The sequence below is a fragment of the Hipposideros armiger genome, unplaced genomic scaffold (genome assembly GCF_001890085.2).
Source record: "Hipposideros armiger isolate ML-2016 unplaced genomic scaffold, ASM189008v1 scaffold_1021, whole genome shotgun sequence".
NCBI classification, from domain to species: domain Eukaryota; kingdom Metazoa; phylum Chordata; class Mammalia; order Chiroptera; family Hipposideridae; genus Hipposideros; species Hipposideros armiger.
The window spans coordinates 297,224-318,612 of record NW_017732371.1 but is presented as its reverse complement, the minus strand read 5'-3'; the positions used below and the strand labels follow the sequence as shown (position 1 = coordinate 318,612).

At 34.7% G+C, this 21,389-nt stretch overlaps 1 protein-coding gene across 1 annotated transcript in view; it reads left to right on the top strand.

Annotated features, from left to right (window-relative positions):
• Positions 1-21,389, top strand: part of SEMA3D (semaphorin 3D) — a 208,834-nt gene that overhangs the window by 126,231 nt on the left and 61,214 nt on the right. Inside the window, 2 exon segments of the mRNA XM_019631619.1 lie at positions 817-945; positions 17,018-17,160. Of these exon segments, the coding sequence (XP_019487164.1) occupies positions 817-945; positions 17,018-17,160 (272 nt within the window).

Below are 21,389 nucleotides of genomic sequence, written 5' to 3'. Positions count from 1 at the left end.
CTTCCCCTCTTCCTCCATCTGTTTTCCCACCCACCTTTTCCTTCTCAACCCCTTTCTTCCTCTTGCCATTTTCTCTTCCTCTTCCTACTGCCTCCCTCTCTCTCTCTCTCTCTCTCTCTCTCTCTCTCTCTCTCTCTCTCTCTCTGTCTCTGTCTCTCTCTCTGGTAAAACATGGATATGCACTTTACATAAATAACAGAACAAAGGATTTTGGAATGCTGTAATGGCAACATCTTTCCTTTTTCAGGAATTCCTGTTTATCAGAACCATTAGAGAACACAGCTAGCTACAAGGAATGCAACATGTTATAATTACAAAGAATGACTTCAGTGCTGAAAGCTCCCTTTCAGCAGAGATTAGGCAAAGAAAAGTTGTGGCCATTGGGGCTGTGTCGGTTAAGTAAATACTAATTATGCAATCCATTCCTCATTATGGCATTTACTTTTTAATATTTTTTTGTGTTGCTACAAAGAGGAACTCCTAATTATGATATATCCTTGAGTTGTTAGTAAGGAGAACGGAAAGAAGAACTCATTCATAAGAGAAGCCAATGCATGTGCAATTGTTCATTCAGAAGCCTCTGGCCCTTTTCATATTCCAGTATCTAACATCAGCATACCAAAGTTCATTAAGTTGCCTTTTCTTCAACTAAGCAAAGTTTTCAAAATCTGAAAGTGAAATTTATGAATTATAACATCAGTATATTCTGGTGTTAAGCAATAAACATCTTTGGTTTCATGCTGTGAAATTAGTATATTGTAAACAGTATCTGCTGGTAAACCCTTAGAAGTTCTGTGTATTCTTTTCTCCACCCAGATGAGTACCTCTACGCTGGAACAGCATCTGATTTCCTTGGCAAAGATACTGCATTCACGCGGTCCCTCGGGCCTACTCAAGACCATCATTACATCAGAACCGACATTTCAGAGCACTACTGGCTCAACGGTGAGTGACTTTCTCACTTTTCATCGTTTTGCCTTTGCTTTTGGGAAGATAAGAAACTCATTATTATTTGTTTGGGTGCATTATGAGAAAAGTGATATAACTCAACATTATAAAGTAGATTTGAAATAATTCTCACTAAGTTACACATACCTCCAGAGCCTGTTGTGTATATAATAATAGCCAACATTTATTGAGTATGTGCTATTGTCCTTGAAACTTCTATGCTCTAATTGATCTTTGAAAATATTCACAATGACATATGAGGTACATATTATCATTATGCACTATTTAAAGGGGAGTAAACTGAGGTGGAGAGAAGTTGAGTCATTTGGTCAAGGTCTTACAACTTGTCTCTTGCAGAGCTGGGGTTCAAGTCAGCAATCGTTTCCTGGAGTCCGTTTTTTAATGACTAAGCCAAACGCTGCCTATGAGCATAAGGGAAAGTCATTAGATTGTAATGCTGACTTCCTTTGTTTAAAGATAATGTATGTGTGGGTCAATAATTTTAAGCATGTTGATATTGAGATTAGTCTATTTTTTTCTTTAGGGATCATATAGTATTCTGAGTTTTAAAATCAAAATGAAACGAAACCAAAAACAAAACCTAAATGTATTTATTTAATTCGAAGAACAATACAAAGCTTTTTATTTTCCCTACTGCGTACAACAGGTCAGGTTCTTTCATGATTTTTTAAAGTTTTCTAGTTAACGTAGGACTTTATTCTTCTGCCTGACAGAATAACATAGCACTGCTGTTTAAGCAGACAGAGGGCATTTCTCATTCCCACCATAAATATTGGGTTTTAGTGGAGGAGGCAGGGCAGAGATATCCTAGACACTATCTCTCTATCTTTTCATATCATTTAAGTAGTGACAACATAAACAAAAGGGGGGGAACACTTTAAAAACATGTCTTTAGTCAAAACATCCAGATACATTTGTTTACACAACAATGCGATCTTCATTGACCAAAAGAGAACCCTATTAATAGAGACAACAAATTTAGACTATCTCCAGAGAAGTGATTATTTGTTAACTTCTTAACACTAATGCAAGACCTGGCTATCTTTTTGAGTGTTGTGAGGTTTTGTGGAAATAGTTGGTCTGAGAGGCACTCCAAATATTTTAGTAGTAGAAAACCTTAGTGATCTGCTTAGGTAATAAGATATATTGTTTTTTATTAAATTTATTGAACTGACATTGGTTACTAAAATTATATAGGTTTGAAGTGTACAATTCTATAATATATCATCTATATGTTGCCTTGTGCTCGCCACCCAGGGTCAGTTCTCCTTCCTTCACCGTATATTTGACCCCCTTTAGCCTCTTCTGCCATACCCCTCCCCCCTTACCCTCTGGTAACCACTAAACTGTTGTCTGTGGCTATGAGATTTTTTGTTTGTTTGTCTTGTTTGTATGTTGCTTTCAGTTCTATATTTCACATATGAGTGAAGTCACATAATTCTCTACTTTTTCTGTCTGACTTATTTTGTTCAGCATGATAATATCAAGATCCATCCATGTTGTTGCAAATGGCAGTATTCTATCTTTTCTTATGGCTGAGTAGCATTCCATTGTGTATATATACCACATCTTCTTTATCCAATTGTCTATCAAAGGACAATTTGGTTGTTTTCCATGACGTGACCACCATGAATAATGCTACAATGAACATAAGGGCACATATATCTTTTTGTTTTAAAGATTTTTATTTAAAAATATAGCTATATACAACATTATATCACTTTCAGGTATACACCATAGTTGTTCAACATTTATATGCATAAAGAGATGATCACCATGATAAGTCCAGCAACCATCTGACACTGTATCACACTACCACAGTATTATTGACTATATTCCCTATGTTGTATATTAAATTGCCATGACTTATTTGTTTTATACCTGGAAATTGGAACCTCTTATTCCCCCTCACCTTTTCCCCCTTTTCAAAATTTTTAATTACGTTAACATTAAATATTATTTTGTATTAATGTCAGGTATACAGGATAGTGGTTAGACATTTATATAATTTAAGAAGTGATTCCCCTGACTAGTCTAGTACCTACCTGGCACTATACATGGTGATTACCATATTATTGACTATATTCCCTGTGCTTTACTTTACATCCCCATGACTGTTTTATAGCTACCAATTTATACTTCTAAATCTCTTCACCTTTTTCACCCTGTCCCACCACTCCCCTCTCATCTATCACCCTGGTATATCTAGTACCCACCTGACACCATACATATTTATTGCAATATTAATAACTATATTCCTTATGCTATAACCTACATCCCCATGACTACTTTGTAACAACCAATTTGTACTTCTTAATCCCTTCCCGTTTTACACCCATTCCCAAGGCCCCCTCCCATTGGCAACCATCAGAATGTTCTCTGTATCTATGAGTGTGTTTCTGTTTTGTTTATTTATTTTGTTCTTTAGATTCCACATATAAGCAAAATCACATTGCATCTGTATTTCTCTGTCTGCCACTCCACTCAGCCCAATACCCCCCAGGTCCACCTATGCAGCCTCCACATCTTGGTCATCGTAAACAATGCTGCAATGAACATATGGATGCACATATCCTCTCGAAGTAGCATTTTGTGCTTCTTTGGATAAGTACCCAGAGGTGGGAGTACTGGGTCCTTCTTTGTCTCTTGTTATAGCCTTTGTTTAAAATTCTATTTTTTTTTAAGAGTTGCTACCCCAGCTTTTATGTTATTTTTTTCCCCATTTTCATGAAATAAATTTTTCTATTCCTTTACTTTCAGTCTTTGTGTGCTTTTCAATCTGAAGTGAGTCTCTTATAGGCAGCATATTTAAGGATTTTGTTTTCTTATCCATTCAGCCACCCTATGTTTTTGATTGGAGCATTTAATACATTCACATTTAAAGTAATTATTGGTAGATATGTAGTTAATTGCCATTTTATTAGTCATATCTTTTATCTATTTTTTTTTCTTAAAGAAATCCATCTAACATTTCTTGTAATACTGGTTTGGTGGAGATGAACTTTTAGCTTTTTCTTGTCTGGGAAGCTCTTTACCTGTCCTTTGATTTTAAATGATAGCCTTGCTGGGTAGAGTAATCTTGGTTGTAGAGCCTTGTTTTTTCGTGCCTTTGAATATTACCTGCCAATTCCTTCTGGTCTGCAAAGTTTCTGTTGAGCATCATCAGAGAATCTTATGGGGACTGCCTTATAAGTTACTACTTGACTTTCTCTGCTGCCTTTAGGATTCTCTCTTTGTATTTAACCTTTGCATTTTAATTATAATGTGTCTTGGTGTGGGCCTCTTTGGGTTCATCTTGTTTGGGACACTCTACACTTCCTGGGTTTGTGTGTCTAATTCCTTCACCAGATTAGGAAGCTTTTCAGTCACTATTTCTTCAAATAGATTCTCAATCCTTTGCTTTCTCTCTTCTCCTTCTGGTACCCCTATGATGTGAATATTGTTAATGCTTGATGTCCCAGAGGTCTCTTACGGTATCCTCATTTTCTTGGATTCTTTTTTCTTTTTGCTGTTTTGATTGGGTGTTTTCTGCTATCTTGTCTTCCAAATTGCTGATTTAATCCTCTGCTTCATCTAGTGTGTGGTGGTTCCTTCTAGAGCATTCTTCATTTCAGTTATTGTATTTTTCACTTCTGAGTGTTTCTTTTTTATGGTTCCTATGTCTCTTCTCTCTCTTTCTATTTATTTTTTTTCCTGCTATCTTTTTGTTGAAGTTCTCATTAAGTTTCTTGAGCATCCTTATAACCAGTGTTTTGAATTCTGTCTCTGGTAGGTTCTTTGCCTCCATTTTATTTAGCTCTTTTTCTGGAGTTTTCTCCTGTCCTTCATTTGGGATGGATTTCTTTGTTTCTTCATCTTGGTTGCCTGTCTGTGTTTATTTCTATGTATTAAGCGTGTCTACTACATCTCCCAGTCTTGCCAGGTAGCATTATGTAGTAGGTGCCCTGTGAAGCCCGATGGCACAGTCATCCTGGTCACGTGTGTTGGGTGCTCCATAAGTGTCTCCTATGTGGGTCGCTTGTGCCCTCCAATTATATTTGAGCTTTGATTGCTATTGGCACATCAGTGAGTGGGATTGTCCCTAAGGCTGCCTGGCTGTAGGGTTTGACCATGCCCACAGCTTACAGGTTGCTGTATGGGGGCTTGCCATAAGAAGCAGGATTCTCCCCAATGGGCTCTGGGGGCTTTTGAGACTGCCCTTTGGGTATGCCACTTGTGGGGCTAATTAGCTGGTGCTCATCTGTGGTCTGAAGCCAACCTCCAAGTATGTTGGTTCTGGTGCCTCTTGGGAGGGGCTATGGTGCAGGCCTAGATCTGGTGCAGGCCTAGATCTCTTAATAAATAGCTTGTGAGGGCCTGGAATACTGAATGCTAATCTAGGCACTGGGCCAGTAAAGATTGTCCAGGAGGCTTGCTGATCTCATGGATGACAAATCCTGGAGTATAAGAAGAGAGTGGGAGATGGGACTGGAAAGCTGCAAATATTCAGCTGCAAATAAAGCTGAAAACAGTGGGAAATTAACTTCTTTTTGTCTTTTTTTTTAGTTTTTTGAGGTATAATTGACAGATAACATTATATTTATTGCAGGTATACATGATGATTCTATATTTGTATACATTACAAAATGGTCACCACAATAAGTGTAGTTAACATTGATCACCATACAACTACACATTTTTTTCTTATGAGAAATTTTAAGATTTACTCTCTTAGCCACATTTAAATATGCAATACTTTATTACTAACTATGGTCACCATGCTATACATTATATCCCCAAGATTATATATATATATCTTATAACGGGAAGTTTGTACTTTTTGACCCCCTTCACCCATTCCCTACAAAATGGTCACCACAATAAGTGTAGTTAACATTGATCACCATACAACTACACATTTTTTTCTTATGAGAAATTTTAAGATTTACTCTCTTAGNATCCCCAAGATTTTATATATATATCTTATAACGGGAAGTTTGTACTTTTTGACCCCCTTCACCCATTCCCTGATCTTAATTAGGAAATCAGATTTTTTTTTTCTAATAAGTGTAACTGACAGTAGTATAATGGAAGACCAAAGGAGAATGAGGACAGAGAGAAGAGGCCATTGCACACACACAGGAAATTTAGGATGCAACAGAAACAAAGGTAGTGGCAGTGGAGGTGGACATAAATATATATAGGAATGCATATTTGAAATAAAAGATATTTGTTTGGGAATAAAAGAATTGGAGGAAGAAGTCAAGAGAAGATTTTAGATCCTGGGAAAAATTTGCAACGAAAGAAGCCAGTAGAAAGAAAGAAATTGAAGGTAGCAGAAAGTATACACAGCAGAAGAAGTCTCAATGTGTTGAATGCAGGCAAATGATTAAGAATTAGAACATTTATGATTCTAGGATACTGAAGACAGATTGTTTAGTGATTAATGACAGGAGGACCATCTATAACCTGGTTTATCCTGGACATTTCCAGTTTACCTCTGTTCTTCTTTAACTCTCAAAAGTGTCCCAGTTTAAACAAAAATTATAGCTCTATTTCTGTGGAACTTAATTGCCCAGGTTTACATACTGACTCACACTTATTTGTGACCTTGGCCAAAACTTTCTGTTCATCCAAATTCTTTATCTAAAAATTTGGCATAATAGTAATATTCGTGGGGTGTTGTAAGGATTAAAATAGATCATATAGGGAGCTCTGATGGAAGACAATTTTAAGAGCAATTCATCACCACCGTTATCATTATTCTTGAAGGTGAAAGTGGTAGGGATGGGACTAAAACCCTAAATGCTCTGATTCTCTGACATACATTTATCATTTTTAACTGTTGACAATCTTTTCTTCTCTTTTTCTACACTTGATAATTCTGTAAGCTCATCCATTCTAAAAGTTCCAAATGTTTCTTGTGTTTTAGCATTTCCTAAAACTATATTCTCCAGCCTTTTCCTGTAACTAAGTGCTCTTAAACATTATTTATTTGGATGTGTTACGTTTTCATCTCAGATTAGAAAAAAACAAAACAACTGGTTGTTTAATATGGGAATAAAGATGTCTAAGCCTTAGCTTTGATCATGCCATTAAGTGCTTTGAGATTTTTTACAAGTTATTTAGTGATCCTTTGAGTTTCTTCAAATATATACAGACATAAATAGATAAAGAGATGCATAAAAGACTAATTGTATCTAAAATCCTATGAGTCTAACTTATCTTGTTTTCCCTTTCTAACCTGTCCTTCAATACCAGTTTCCTGATTTTTATCTATCTTAACTTTCTTAACTTCATCCACCCAGTTACCTTGAAGTTAGTTATCTTTGATTTTTGCCTCTCCTTCACCCCTTTTATCTAATCTCTCTCTAAGGGCCTTCACTTCCTTCAGAATATCTATTGACCTTGTTCTTCCCATGACCACCATCTTCCCATAGGTCCCCATCACCTTATCTCTGGTTTATTGACACAATTTTATTGTTTGTTAAATCACTCCCCTGTCTCTGGTCGCTTTGGCTTCAAATTTATTTTATATAGCATCTGTCCTAGTGACTGTATTAGGTATTTTTAAAGTACTGTTTTATTTACTGATATAATCGTGAGCGATTACTATTTCCACTTTGCAGCTCGGGATATATTAGAAGTCAAATAGATAAATAGCCCATAGTTAGACAGCTATTAGAGGTGAGATTGAAATTCAGGTATGTCTGTCTAGCTTTAGACACTTTATTTTTTCCTGTGTATGATACAGTCCATCAGCCTAAATTCTGTTCTTACAGCCTCACTACAAACAGTGTCCAAATCTCCGTGTCATTCTTGGCAACAGCAAACTGGGGATGTGGGTTTGGTTGCAGAGACCAGGGCAGAAAGAGAAAGTGTGGTTAGGAAAGCTATGTGGAAGGCCTAGGTGGTCTAGCCAGTGTCAGGGTGGGTGTGAACATCAGGTCAGATATTTGCTGAGGAACAGGAAAGCCAGAATTAGAAGATCACAATGCTTCAGAACACCCAGTTAGTTAGGAGCGTCTTGATCCATGGACTCTAGGGTGGAGCAAGGGAGCAATTATAGAAACTGTATGAGATTCTTATAACAAGGAAATACCTGACATACTAAGGGAAAAGAAAGACTAGATGCCACCAAAATTCAATAACCAAGTAGAAATGGACAAGTTCTTAGAAATGGATAACCTCCTTGACTGAATCACGAAAAACTGGAAAATCTAAGTAGACCTTTCAACAGTAAGGAAATTGAACCAGTCATCCTAAACCTCCCCAAAAGCAAATGTCAAGAACCAGATGGCTTCAGTAGTGAATTCTAACAAACATTCCTAGATAATTTAATACTCCTCAAATGGCTCCAAAAAATTGAAGAAGAGGCTTCTTAATTCATTAGTACTTAATTAGTACTAATTAGTATTAATTCATTAATACTTCCTAATTCATTTTATGAGGCCAACATTACCCTAATACCAAAACTTGGTCAGAATAACTCAAAAATGGAAAAGTACAGATGAGTGTCTCTGATGAATACAGACACAAAAATCCTAAATGAAATACTAGCAAATTGAATACAACGATACATTAAAAATATTATATATCACAAGCAGGTGGGTTCATTCCAGGGACACAAGGATGGTTCAACATATGCATATCAATCAATGTGATACACTATATAAACAAAATAAAAGATAAAAACATATGATTATATCAGAAAAAGCATTTGACAAGATACAGCATCAATTTATGATTTGAAACACATAATAAAATAGGTATAAAAGGAAAGTACCTCAACATAATAAAAGCCATAGACATACACACAGCTAATATCTTTCTTAATGGCGAAACCCAGAAAGCTTTTCCTCTAAAATCAGGAACAAGACAGAGTGCCCCTATTACCACTGTTATTCAACATATTGGGCCGTTGGGAAAGTCATGACATATTTTTCTATGTTTTCCAATGCAAAAATGTGTCATGACTTTCCCAATGACCACAATTGTATTGGAAGCCCTAGCCAGAGCAATCGGGCAAGAGAAAGAAATAAAAGGCATCCAAATTGAGAAAAAGGAAGTTAAGTTGTCTCTTTTTGCTGATGGCATGATTCTGTATAGAGAAAACACTAAAGACTCAACCAAAAAACTATTAGAAATAATAAACAAATATAGTAAATTTGCAGGATACAAAATCAATGTACAAAAATTCATTGTGTTCCTATATACTAGCAATGAAATTTCAGAAAGAGAAATGAAAGAAACAATCCTTTTTGCAATTGCAACATAAAGAATAAAATGCCTAGAAATAAAGTTAACAAAGGATGTGAAGCACCTATATACAAAAACTATATATATATATACACACACACACACACACACATATATATATATATATATATATATACACACACATATATATATACACATATATATATATATAATTATATACAAAAATGAACAGATTTTTTTTTTTAAAATGAAGAAGACATAAAGAAATGGAAAAATATTCCGTGTTCATGGATTGGAAGAATCAACATAGTTAAAATGACCATATTACCCAAAGTAACATGCAGATTCAATGCTGTCTCCATCAATATTCCAATGAAATTTTTTCAAGAAATAGAACAACAACAACAACAAAAATCATCAAATTTGTATGGAATCACAAAAGGCCCCGAATAGACAAAGCAACTCTAGGAAAAAAAAGAAAAACAAGGCTCCTAGACACATCACACTCTCTGACTACAATCTATACTTCAAGGTGACAATAATCAAAACAGCATGGTATTGGCAGATAAACAGACACAGACCAATGAAGTAGAATTGAAAACCCCCAAAATAAATCCACATATATATGGGCAGATAATTTTCAACAAAGGAGCCAAAAATACACTGGAGAAAAGAAAGCCTCTTGCTGGGAAAACTGGAAAGCCACTTGCAAAAGAAGAAAAATAGACTGTTATCTGTCACCATATACCAAAATTAACTCAAAATGGATCAAAGACCTAAACAAAAGACCTGAAGCAATAAATTGCATAGGTAGTAAACTTATGGACGTTGAGTTCAGAGAGGATTTTATGAATTTGACTTCAGAGTCAGGGGAAGTAAAAGCAAAAATACATGAATGGGACTATACCAAACTAAAAAGCTTTTGCACAGCAAAAGAAACAAAACAAAGTGACAGCCAATTGAATGTGAGATGATACTTGCAAACAATGCCTCTGATAAGGGGCTAATATCCAAAATATATAAGGAGCCTATACAACTTAATAGCTAAAAAACCAACAACAACAACAAAAACAACAACAACAACAACAAACAATCCAGTTAAAATGTGAGCAGGGGACCAGAAGAGACATTTCTCCAAAGAAGAAATACAAATGGCCAACAGATATATGAAAAGATGCTCAACTTCACTAGCTAACAGGGAAATGCAGATCAAAACCACAATGAGACACCACTTCACACCTGTTAGAATGGCTATCATCAATAAGACAAGTAATAACAAGTGTTGGAGAGGCTGTGGAGCAAAAGCAACCCTCATACACTGCTGGTAGGAATTTAATTGGTACAACCACTATGGAAAACAGTGTGGAGATTCCTCAAAAAATTAAGAATTTAATTACCATATGACCCAGCAAACCCTCTTCTGGGTATCTACCCCAAAAATCTGAAAATTTTTATCCATAAATAAATATATATGTGCTCTGATGTTTATTGCAGCATTATTCATGGTGGCAAAGACATGGAAACAACCAAGGTGTCTATTGATAGATGACTGGATAAAGAAGATGTGGTACATATACACAATGGAATATTACTTGGCCATAACAAAAGATAAGATATGGCCATTTGCGACAACATGGATGGATGGATCTTGAGATAATCATGCTAGAGGTGAATTAAGTCAGACAGAGAAAGTTGAGAACCATATGGCTTCACTCATATAGGGTACTGAAAGCAAATGAACAAGACAAACAGAGATAAAATCATAGACACAGACAATACTTTAGTGGTTATCCGATGTAAGGATGGCAGGGGGGTGATAGAAGAGGAAAACGGGGTCAAATATTTGGTGAAAGAAGGAGAACTGACTCTGGGTTGTGAACACACAATGCAATATTTAGATGATGTATTACAGAAATGTACACTTAGAACCTATATAATTTTACTAACCAATGTTACTCTAATAAATTTGATAAAAAATAATAATAAAAAAAAGATCTATTTGCTTAGGGAGAATTTCTATCCTCCATTCTGAGAAGTGGACATTTTTCAAATATAGTCAGCTTAGTGTCCAAAGACAGAGGTCAGTTTGGCCATCTGGCTAGTGTCAGGAGTATAGGAAGACAAAATACAGTGATTGTTAGAGGAACTGTGGTGATTATTCGGGATGAAAGTTATCTCAATCATTATCTTATTCAACCTCATATCTCACAAATTGAAACTCATTATGAAGAAGAGATATGTCTAAGTCTCCTAACCACCAGGCCCATCCTTCCGTTACAACACCAAACACCTGACCAGAGTAGCATGTGATGCCCTCTGGAAGCTGGACCCCCATTTTGGTGGCAGTTATTGTGATAAGGCCTCAGTTTCTTCTTTAACACTGGACCTGACACAGTACAGTTACTGACACAGCCTACTTGCTCTATAGCTGTGCTATCCAATATGGTAGACACTAGCCATATATGGCTACTTAAATTTAAATTAGTTAAGTTTAAATAAGTTTAACCTTTGTTATCTTAGTCATACTAAGCACTTAATGTTCGCATGGGCTGGGGGCTACCAAATTGGGCAGCACAGATAGCAGACATTTCCATCTTCACAGAAATTTCTATTGAACAACACTGATCTAAAGTGTACTTGTTTATTAATGATGTACAATAGCCAAGAATAGCAGAATGTAATGTATGTGTAAATTGTTTTTATTATTAGTTTAGCACGTAGATGTAAAACTCACTTCTGGGTTTTATAAAATTGTTGCCAGGTTGAAATAACTGATAGATATTTGATATTTCAAGTAACAGGGTCAATAGCTAATTTGCTTCTCATCTTATTACATCATTGTAGTATTTATTTTTAGTTAGAAAATTTGAGAATTTTTTTGTTAAATTTGCTTTCCATACTTTCATTTTCAATTAAAATGCTACTTTTTACATTTCTCATTCAATTTTTATAAAAGTAAAGTGATATTATGTGTAGATTAAGAGAAATAGAAAAATTAAATTGTAATTGAGTATTTAACTGTTACGATGCAGATTTTAAATAATTAACTTGTAAAAAATATGATACATGAATCTCTTATAGATCCATCTTTATTACTGAACTGCTTTAAGAATTTAAAATCCTTGATGCTTGTGTGTATGCCATATTTTGTTCTTTGCTCGGCCTACCATTAACCAGAGTGAGATGAGCTAACCTCTTCACTTACTAGTCCAACGATCTTTGTCAGAATCTCTCTAGGACTTTTCCTAATCCAGTTCCAAAGGACTGAAGAAGTATGAACCCTGATTCCTTCTTTGGGGAACTAATCCACCTATTAAATACCTCATCAGGATGATGACAGATTGCAAAAGTGAAATACTATGGGCAGTTCTAGATGAAGACAGGTGATTCTACTCTTTGCTTTATCAGCTTAATCTTAGAACATATCAGGAAATAGAAGTATATATAAGAATATAGGAATAGGTTCCAGTTACTCGAACACCTTGGCATTTTTGTGAGTTTAGGATAAAAGTAAATTATGGAAAATGAAAACAAATGATGATGCATATTTTTTGTTTTCTTTCCTGGAGTAAATAAGAACTTTTGTTTTAATTTTTCTTTTTTTTTTCATTTTTAACATATGGAGGCAGTTTTCATTTGAAGTTTCTCTTGGAGTGCTCTGTTGTCTATTAATTCTCCTTCCGCACAAAAGGATAACATTTTTCAAAGTAGTAGGGAAAAGATATTACAAGACGTAAAGCAAAGTAAGAAACTCACTATGTATTAAGCCAGGGTGTAGGTGAGCTCATCTGGGTGAAAAGAAGTTCATACGGAGAAATGAAAGTATTGTATAGTGCACGCCACGTAGCTTTATGTGGTTTTCATTTGGCAGTTACTCTTGGTATCGTGCTAAAAGTTCATTTATGAAAATGCACAAGCACAACAAACTCCATCCCTGTTAGGACATGTGTTTCAAACGCTAAAGGGGAAAAATGTGCTATAATAAAGCCCAGGTGTCTGTTGGTATAATTTTAAATTATTTAATTCAACAACGATGTATATCATTCACTGATTAAATGATACCTATTTTTACCCTAAGTTGGCTGCAAGTCAGGAAATAGTTTCTATCAAAAATACTGACATCAATGCTCAATTGAAACGGCAAGAAATAAACTCTCTACTTGATATATATCGGGTTGTCGGAAAAGTCATGATGCATTTTTGCAACGAAAAACAAAAAATACATCATGACTTTTCCAACATCCCAATGTGTGTGTGTGTGTATGTGTGTGTGTGTGTGTGTGTGTGTGTGTGTGGTGTATGTATATTTAACTCATACATATGCTTATTTTTATAATCACAGAATAGAGTACTATTTGATATCACTCTTTTTCGTAATTAGATTTCTTTATATAGTAAATATTTGGCTTAAAGCCTCCCACCAATTGATTTTCTCCAAACAATAATTTTATCCAAAAAATAAGCACTCCAAAAGAATTTTCTTATAGTACTGGAAAAAGAACTAACATTTAAAAGAGAGTCCAGTAAAACTAACAGTCACTGAATAAACACGAGAAAATCATCTGTATTATATATTAGTTGCAAGTTAAAATAAATATAACTTGGAAAAGTATCTGTTTTTCCCCATTGATGTCATAATGAAATTCCTGAAATGTGGATTGGTGTCAGACAGACTCTACCTTTTGACCATATACAATGACAATAAGTGGCGACACCTGGATAGTGTTTTGCATAGCCAGAGTGGTTTGCTTTGTGTATTTCTAGAGTGGAGAATATGAATTACCGTATTTATTTGTTCTCCTATTAGAACGTGCACATTCTGATCTGTTGTAGAATTTTGTTTCTCTTGTTGAGCCCTGTAAACAAATGGAGACCAAACAGTTGACTCATTTAACCACTTCTTCCATTTGAGTATCTGAGGAAAGCTTTACAAGCAACTTGCTTCTTCACACTGCCATTCCTTTTCCCTATAATGATTTTCTGTTTCAAATCACTGATATCTCATTTTCTGTCTGGTGAAAAAAGATTATGCAAATTTTGCACCACTATGTTATTTTTAAAATTATAAATTCAACTCAACCATTAAGTAGTTCTGATAGAATGCTGACATTGTAAGAGTCATCATGCTGTATGTGTAACTTCTACTTAAATCATATTTAAGTGCAATGAAAATTCTACTTGCTTTAATCCCCATTTTAAGCTCATATATTTGTTAAGATAAAATAAACCTATAATATTCCTATAATTTCTGTAGTTTCAGTTTTATCCCTGTTTTGTCTTACTCTAATTACTTAAAAAATTGTATTTTATCAGTCCCAGTTCTGCCTATCCATCCATGCATGTGCATTACTGACCTTGGGTTAATGAGTCCTATCTACATCCTTTACCCCACATTCGAAATGGTAGTCTGATGTCAGTGACTGAATCTTAGATGCTTATAAGAATCACTTTACAAGGTTTTATTTATTTTTATATTTCTATGTTTTAAAAATACACATGCCAATGCAACTGGAGATTTCCATGCAGGTCAGTAACATTGAGTTGAGGCATCTGTAAATTCAAAAAAGTTCTATAGATTATTATTCATGCCTGGTCTATGTCTGTGGGAGCCCACAGTTGGTTGTCATTTTCTCTACGCATTGTTGAAATATCTTTTTAAGTCATTGGAAACAGAAAGACTGGGCCTTCTTCTTGGCAAATCTTGGACATATATTAATATTTCCTTAATCTAAATTGTAATTGATTTGAAGCGAAGAGTCAATTCTTATTTGTTTTTATATACTTTGATCCTACCAGTTTTTCTTGTTCTTTAAGTGCCTTGAATATATAATAGTAGTAATTAAACATATTCTGTTTTCTTGAGTTTGCTGAAGTCCTAATGCCATATCTATATGAAAATTTACTTCCAAAGAATTTTCTTTTTAAGAAAACAATATATTTAAATAGAACAATTAAAAGTGTTAATTTGTGACTATGAAAAAATGTCTAATTTACTCAGGGATTCAAAACCAAGTGTTTGTTATTTATCAACGATTTAAGAGAGGGGTTGGTGGGTGGGGGGGAACAAAACCTTGAGTGAAATTGTTAATGGAACTTCCTAATTTAAGATTAATTAGAAATGAAAATTTAAAACACCATAATGGTTTTCTTAAATGTAACTTTTATGTAATCTAGGATCATATCCAAGTAAGATTATCAGGAATCTAAGAATCCACTGGCGTTCTAGATAGAGCTGAGGGAAAGAACAGGGAAAAATAAAGACCAAAAGGGAGAAAGTTCATGCCCGTATTTCCCCTTCAGTTTTCTTCTTCAGGCTTCTCATTTAAGCAGAGACTGAATGGGAGACCACAGCTGACCCAGAGAAGGTGGGCTGATAAAGAGTGAACTACCCATCACTCAGAATCAAACATTAACTTTTGTCTGTTGAAAGTGACTGTGAAGCCTTGTTTACTGGCCTATTGACCAATGGCTCTGCATTTGCAGGGCAATGATTTTCAGTAGTCCTGGGGTACACAGCAATCAGGTCTCTGGGCAGAACTCTAGAAAAGGCACTGTTGATCTTTCTTTTTGTCCCCTCACCCCTATCTTGGTGGGTGGGGGCACCTTTTGTCTTGCCTTGTTTCCTGTGTCTACTTCCTAAACGGTGCTCTGTGCTTCCTTCCACGTGTCTCCTATTTTCCACATGTCTCCTATTTTCTACTTAGCCACAGTCCTTCCTTCATTTCTCAATAATCACTCTCTTTGTCTGTCATCTTTGCTTTAATCAAAAAAGATTATTTCTGAAACTAATATCACCCAATTACAGATCTGTTACCTGGTTAATTCACAGTTATATGCAACCAGGATATAATGACCCAATACTTTTTTAAAAAAGGAATACATAACTCAGATTGACTTGTCATTGATGCAGTACAAAGGGTTAATTGTATTGCCAATATTTTTTTATTTATCATGTATTATGGAAATCTTTCTATGAAAGTGTATTTAGAACTATTTCATTTTTAACAACTACATATCATTCTAACAATAGTATGGATATGCTCAATTTTTGTTTTTAGTCATTTTCTTGTGTGTGGTCATAATAATAATGATTATTATCCCAATTAACATTTTAATAATAAACAACATTTACTGAACCCTTATTCTGTGTCAGACCCTAAGTGCTTTACATATATTAATTCATGATATCAGTTACCCTAGTAGCTAGATGATGTTGGCAGTCTCATGTTAGGTTTGAGAAAATTGAGGCATGGGAAAAATGAATAATTTGCCTAAGGTCACCTTTTCAGTGAGTGGCAGAGATGTTATATAAACCTGGAGAGAATGTCTCCAGACCCTACGGTGGAGTTGACCCATACACTGTTTTGGTTTTTTTTTTTGTTTTGCTTTTGTTTTGTTTTTTAAATTTTTCCCCTTCGGCAATTACACAAAATACAGAAAATAACTTAATAATATACCCAAATCTGGGATATGTTTATAGTTTTACCTAAGCTTTTCTTAATAGACACTTGCTGAAGAACAGTGACTATCATATAAAAGGAGATGATAAAATCTCCAGGTTTGCAAGGGAGTGATGTAGTCAAGTTGCAAAAATTGTGAATATCAGCCAGTCACATTCTCATCTGCTCTCTGGAGTTCCTAGAGGACTTGTTCAGGACCTGTTCATGCTTGAACATGTTTCCACATGTGTCATATTTATTTTGTGTGTATATCTCGTTTCCCACATTTCACTCATGGTTCTTTTTTTTTTTTTTAATTCTACTAATTGTTTTACATACAAAAGATGGCAATACGAGTTTGGCTTAATTATTTCAGTATTTTAATTTAAAGCTTTTTTTATTTCAAACAGGAGCAAAATTTATTGGAACTTTCCCCATACCAGACACCTATAATCCAGATGATGATAAAATATATTTCTTCTTTCGTGAATCATCTCAAGAAGGCAGTACTTCCGATAAGATGATCCTTTCTCGCGTTGGAAGAGTTTGTAAGGCAAGATATATTTATTTTACTTAGACATATATGCATGTGTATGAAAAATTAGCCATGTAACATGGAAGTAAAGTTAATGTCCATTATTTATAAGTAGTAGGATATATTTATACAATCTCACATATATAATTTGTGAGAGCCAAAAGAAAAAAGAAAATAAAAGGTTCAGTTTTTTCAATATTACAATTTGTGTTTCCAGTGCCTGAGCTGTTGCCCGGATATGAGTTAGATCTTTTTGGCAGCTGGCTGCTTTTACTGATGGGTTATCCGTTTGCCAATTATTGATATTCCAGTAAAATCACTGCATTGTCTTATTCAATGAGGATAAAATACTTTTGTATGTTAACAATCTTATTTTGAAATTGAAAGCAACTTAATGTAATTACTAAGGTAATTTAAACACTTAACAGAATCTATCTTGTATTTTTATCAAAATATACATCTAAAATTATGTATCTTTACCTGGATCAGATAAGCTGAAAATATGGTTATAGTATTACTATAATAAATATCTCTAGAGCATTCATCTAGATTAGGTTCTGAGAGAAAAAAAGAGGAGAAAAAAACCCCCAATAAACCATAATGCAAACATTTATTTTGAAGGATATTGCAATCAGTTTTTAAATATTGCGGTTTTCTGTAAATGATGGGGAATACACATTCTTTGAGACACTTCCATTTTATTCCATCAAAGCTCTCATTTGACTGAATACAAGCTTTATGGATTAATAATACTTCTGGGATTATACTTTTGAATTCAGTATATTTTTGTAGTTGCATTTATCTTCACTGAAATAACTTTTCTTAAATAGACATCTTCAGCCTAAATTCAGTTAAGAGCCGTTAAGTTAATACTCTCAGTGGGAAGCTTTCTTTGGTCTTGTACAAACTTTTCATTTTCTTCCATTTGAGCCTACCACTTTTTGTGTCTCAGTTTGTGCCCTGAGGCTTTTGAATACTTCCAGGGACAGAAATACAAACCATCACTGCACTTAAAAGCGCTAATGAAAACATGACTTTTGAATGAGGCTAACTTGTGAGTGCAGGTCACTCTTTACCTAGTGTCATAGCTAGTAATGTTGTCTCCGATTGATCCTTTCACCCCTAGGGAACAGATTCTCTAAAAAGCACCCTTCTTCTTTCAGAGTCTAGGAATTCACAGTAATTTCTCTTGAATCCCCTTGCCTTGAGATGAATGGCTGTTGCTTGGGGTAGTGTAGTGTGTTGGTATACCGAAGCATGCCTTAGGACTACAGAATCCTGACCCTGGCAGGCTGTGCTGTGTGGATTGACATCATTTGTATAAATGAGCTACGTTAAATATGTCATAAGAAATTTACAATCAATGAAATGTATTTCAAGAATCACACTCTAATGAATTTATGTAACAAGTGTGTGTTTTGTGAACCAGTGCAGTACTTACTTCTTGATAGATTAATTCAGGTGATAGAAATACATTTATAACAAAGTATTGTATTTACCTTACTATCAACTCACTGAAAATTAATCTTAGAGGTGGAGAAATATATGAAAGAAAAATTTAGTTGCCCTTATTTATAAATTTCTGTATTAAAAATATAGTGTAAACTTTAAGTACCAGCCATGGGATATTTTATTTAAATTATGAACAAACTCCTATAGAACTGAAAAGACAGAGAGGATTCTAGTAATTGAGTCTTCCCACCACAAAACCTCTGAGGCCACACAGGAAGAGTTTGTCATTCTATTGTTTCTGGGTAGAAAGCTAACAAATTGTGAGATCAAATAAGGACATGTGATGGATGAATTTTCTTTTAAATAAGGCACAATAGAGGCTCTTCTCGCTTTAGTGTATCTCTTTATTCAATCACTGTTTTAAATGAGGACTATCTTTAGAATTTCTCACTACACATATGACATTGATTAAAATATTTGGTTCTAAATGTTTTCTTTGTAATTTCTTAATCGCTGCACACCCTGCCCATTTTTTAAACTTTATTTAATAATTTAGAATTAAAGTGTGAAAAAGTGAGCACTTCTAAGTGAAGAGATCACTGGCAAGATTAAAAATATTTTTTAAAATATCATGTCCTGCCAAAAATCAAAACAAAATTAATTAAAAATCAGCTACTCAGCATTATCATTGTTGCTGCTACATATTTTTTTCATATAAAAACTGTTGTGACATTATTTGGAACATATTATTCCTCTCTGTTCTTTCATCTTTTTTTTTCTTTTACCCCATTGGGTTATTATAAGATTGCTTTTCTATTTTCAACAAATAATAGTAGAATGTATGTTTACTATGAAACAAAATTGAGTTCAATAGATACAGTAAAGATCTAAGAAGAAAGAGATCATGTCAGAGATAAGAGTTAGCTGTTTACATTTTGCCACGTTTGCAAAGCTTTTCAGTAAGTACCGTAGGAGTTCTTTATAATATTTGTTCCACCAGGATATTCTCACAGACCCTATTTATTTGGAAATATTCAGGTTTTTTTGTTCTTGCTGTTAATTGTTGTTTATTTGTTTTCATTTTGAACTGATAACTTCAGCTCAATGAAAAACCATCGACAGTTTAAGAGCCCCCTACCTTTTCAGCTCCTGAACTAAAGTGAAAGTTGTTTTATTAACTTCTCAAAGGTATTACTATTAGACTAAGTAGCATAGAGTGATTGGTGGGAGGAGGTTTTAAAAATAAGTAAAAATCACACAAAAAATGATTGAAGAATTGTTTATAGAATGGTGAGAATTTTTTAAAATTTTGTAACCCATTCATAAGTTTTCTTTCATTATTTCCGCAACAACAATAAAATGTAAGTTCTGTGCATAACGCAGTATACTAGATAGTGGGACATAAGTAAGCTATTCCCCCTTTTCTTTAAAACCTCTTAGTGCAATGAGGGTAATAGAGATATAAAAAGATAACCCTAACATAATCTGTAGGGGCATGAGCTGAGAACACTACACACATTCAGTGAAGCTCAAAAATTGAGTCTTATGGAGGAGGCAGATAGGCATTTTAGGCAGCATTGCCACAGAGAATATTTTGTTTCCAAAATACTGAAGGCTTAGGTGGACTTCAGGAGTGTGTATGGGGAGCAATGTCATTTGAAATCAGGGTGGTAAGTTGGAAGATAAGAAATCTTCTTTCTGTGTGAAGGTGTTTACACTCTACTCTGTAGGCAATGAGAAATTATAAATGTGTTTAGGCAGAGAAGTGACTTGATCCATAGATATCCTTAGCAGTAATTTGAGGAATCCATCTGGGTTGAGAAATATTTGTGCATGGGAGACCTGTTAGGTGGATCCTTAAAGACAGTAGGAATGAAGATATATGGGTAAGTTCAAGAGATGTTTCTAAGATAGAATCTATGTCTTGATTCCTAACAGGTCCTTAATTTATTACCGGTCTTTTATTAATTGCTTAGTGTGGACCTGTGCTGTCCGATAGAACTTTCTGTGACGGTGGGAGTGTTCTCTGTCGGCACTCTCCCACACAGTAGCCATGTGGCTGTGAGTGTTGACATATGACTAGTATGACTGAGGAATTTTTTAACGTCACCTAATTAATTTTAATTTAAACAGCCTCATGTGGCTGGTGGGCACAATATAAATATAGACTACCAAAGCATTCATTTACTTAACACATTTAACGGTACCTGACCCTGTGTATGACACTATACATAGCACCATGCTAAGCAGTAGTTTTAATGAAGCTAAAAAACAAAGGACATACTTGTCCTCACTGAGCTTATACCTTGTGGATGACATATGCATTAAACAAGAAACCCCATGTTAATATTATAATTGGACAGTGTGATAAATGCTGTCCTGGAAAAATCACAGGGTGCAATTAGAAAAAAATCGGTGAGCTTTCAATTGGTTTTGGAAGGTAGGTCTCTCTGAGAAAGTGACCTTTGAACCAGATGTTGAAAATGATTAGGAAATTGTAGGACAAAGGTAGCGGGGATGGGGAAGAAGATTCCAGGCAGAAGGAAAAGCACATGCGAAATCTCAGGGGTGGGGCAAAGCATTTAAGGAATTAAAAGAGGCTCACTGTGACCGGAGTATAATGAGTAAATGGAAAAAGAGCACGGTAGATATTGTTTTCCCTTTAAAGCACACATAAAATTCCAACAGTCTTCAGAAGTCTTATCTTTCTTGTTTATAATTAGGGCTTACTGATACTGCAGATACTGATTACACTGTATATATATATATATATATATATATATATATATATATAT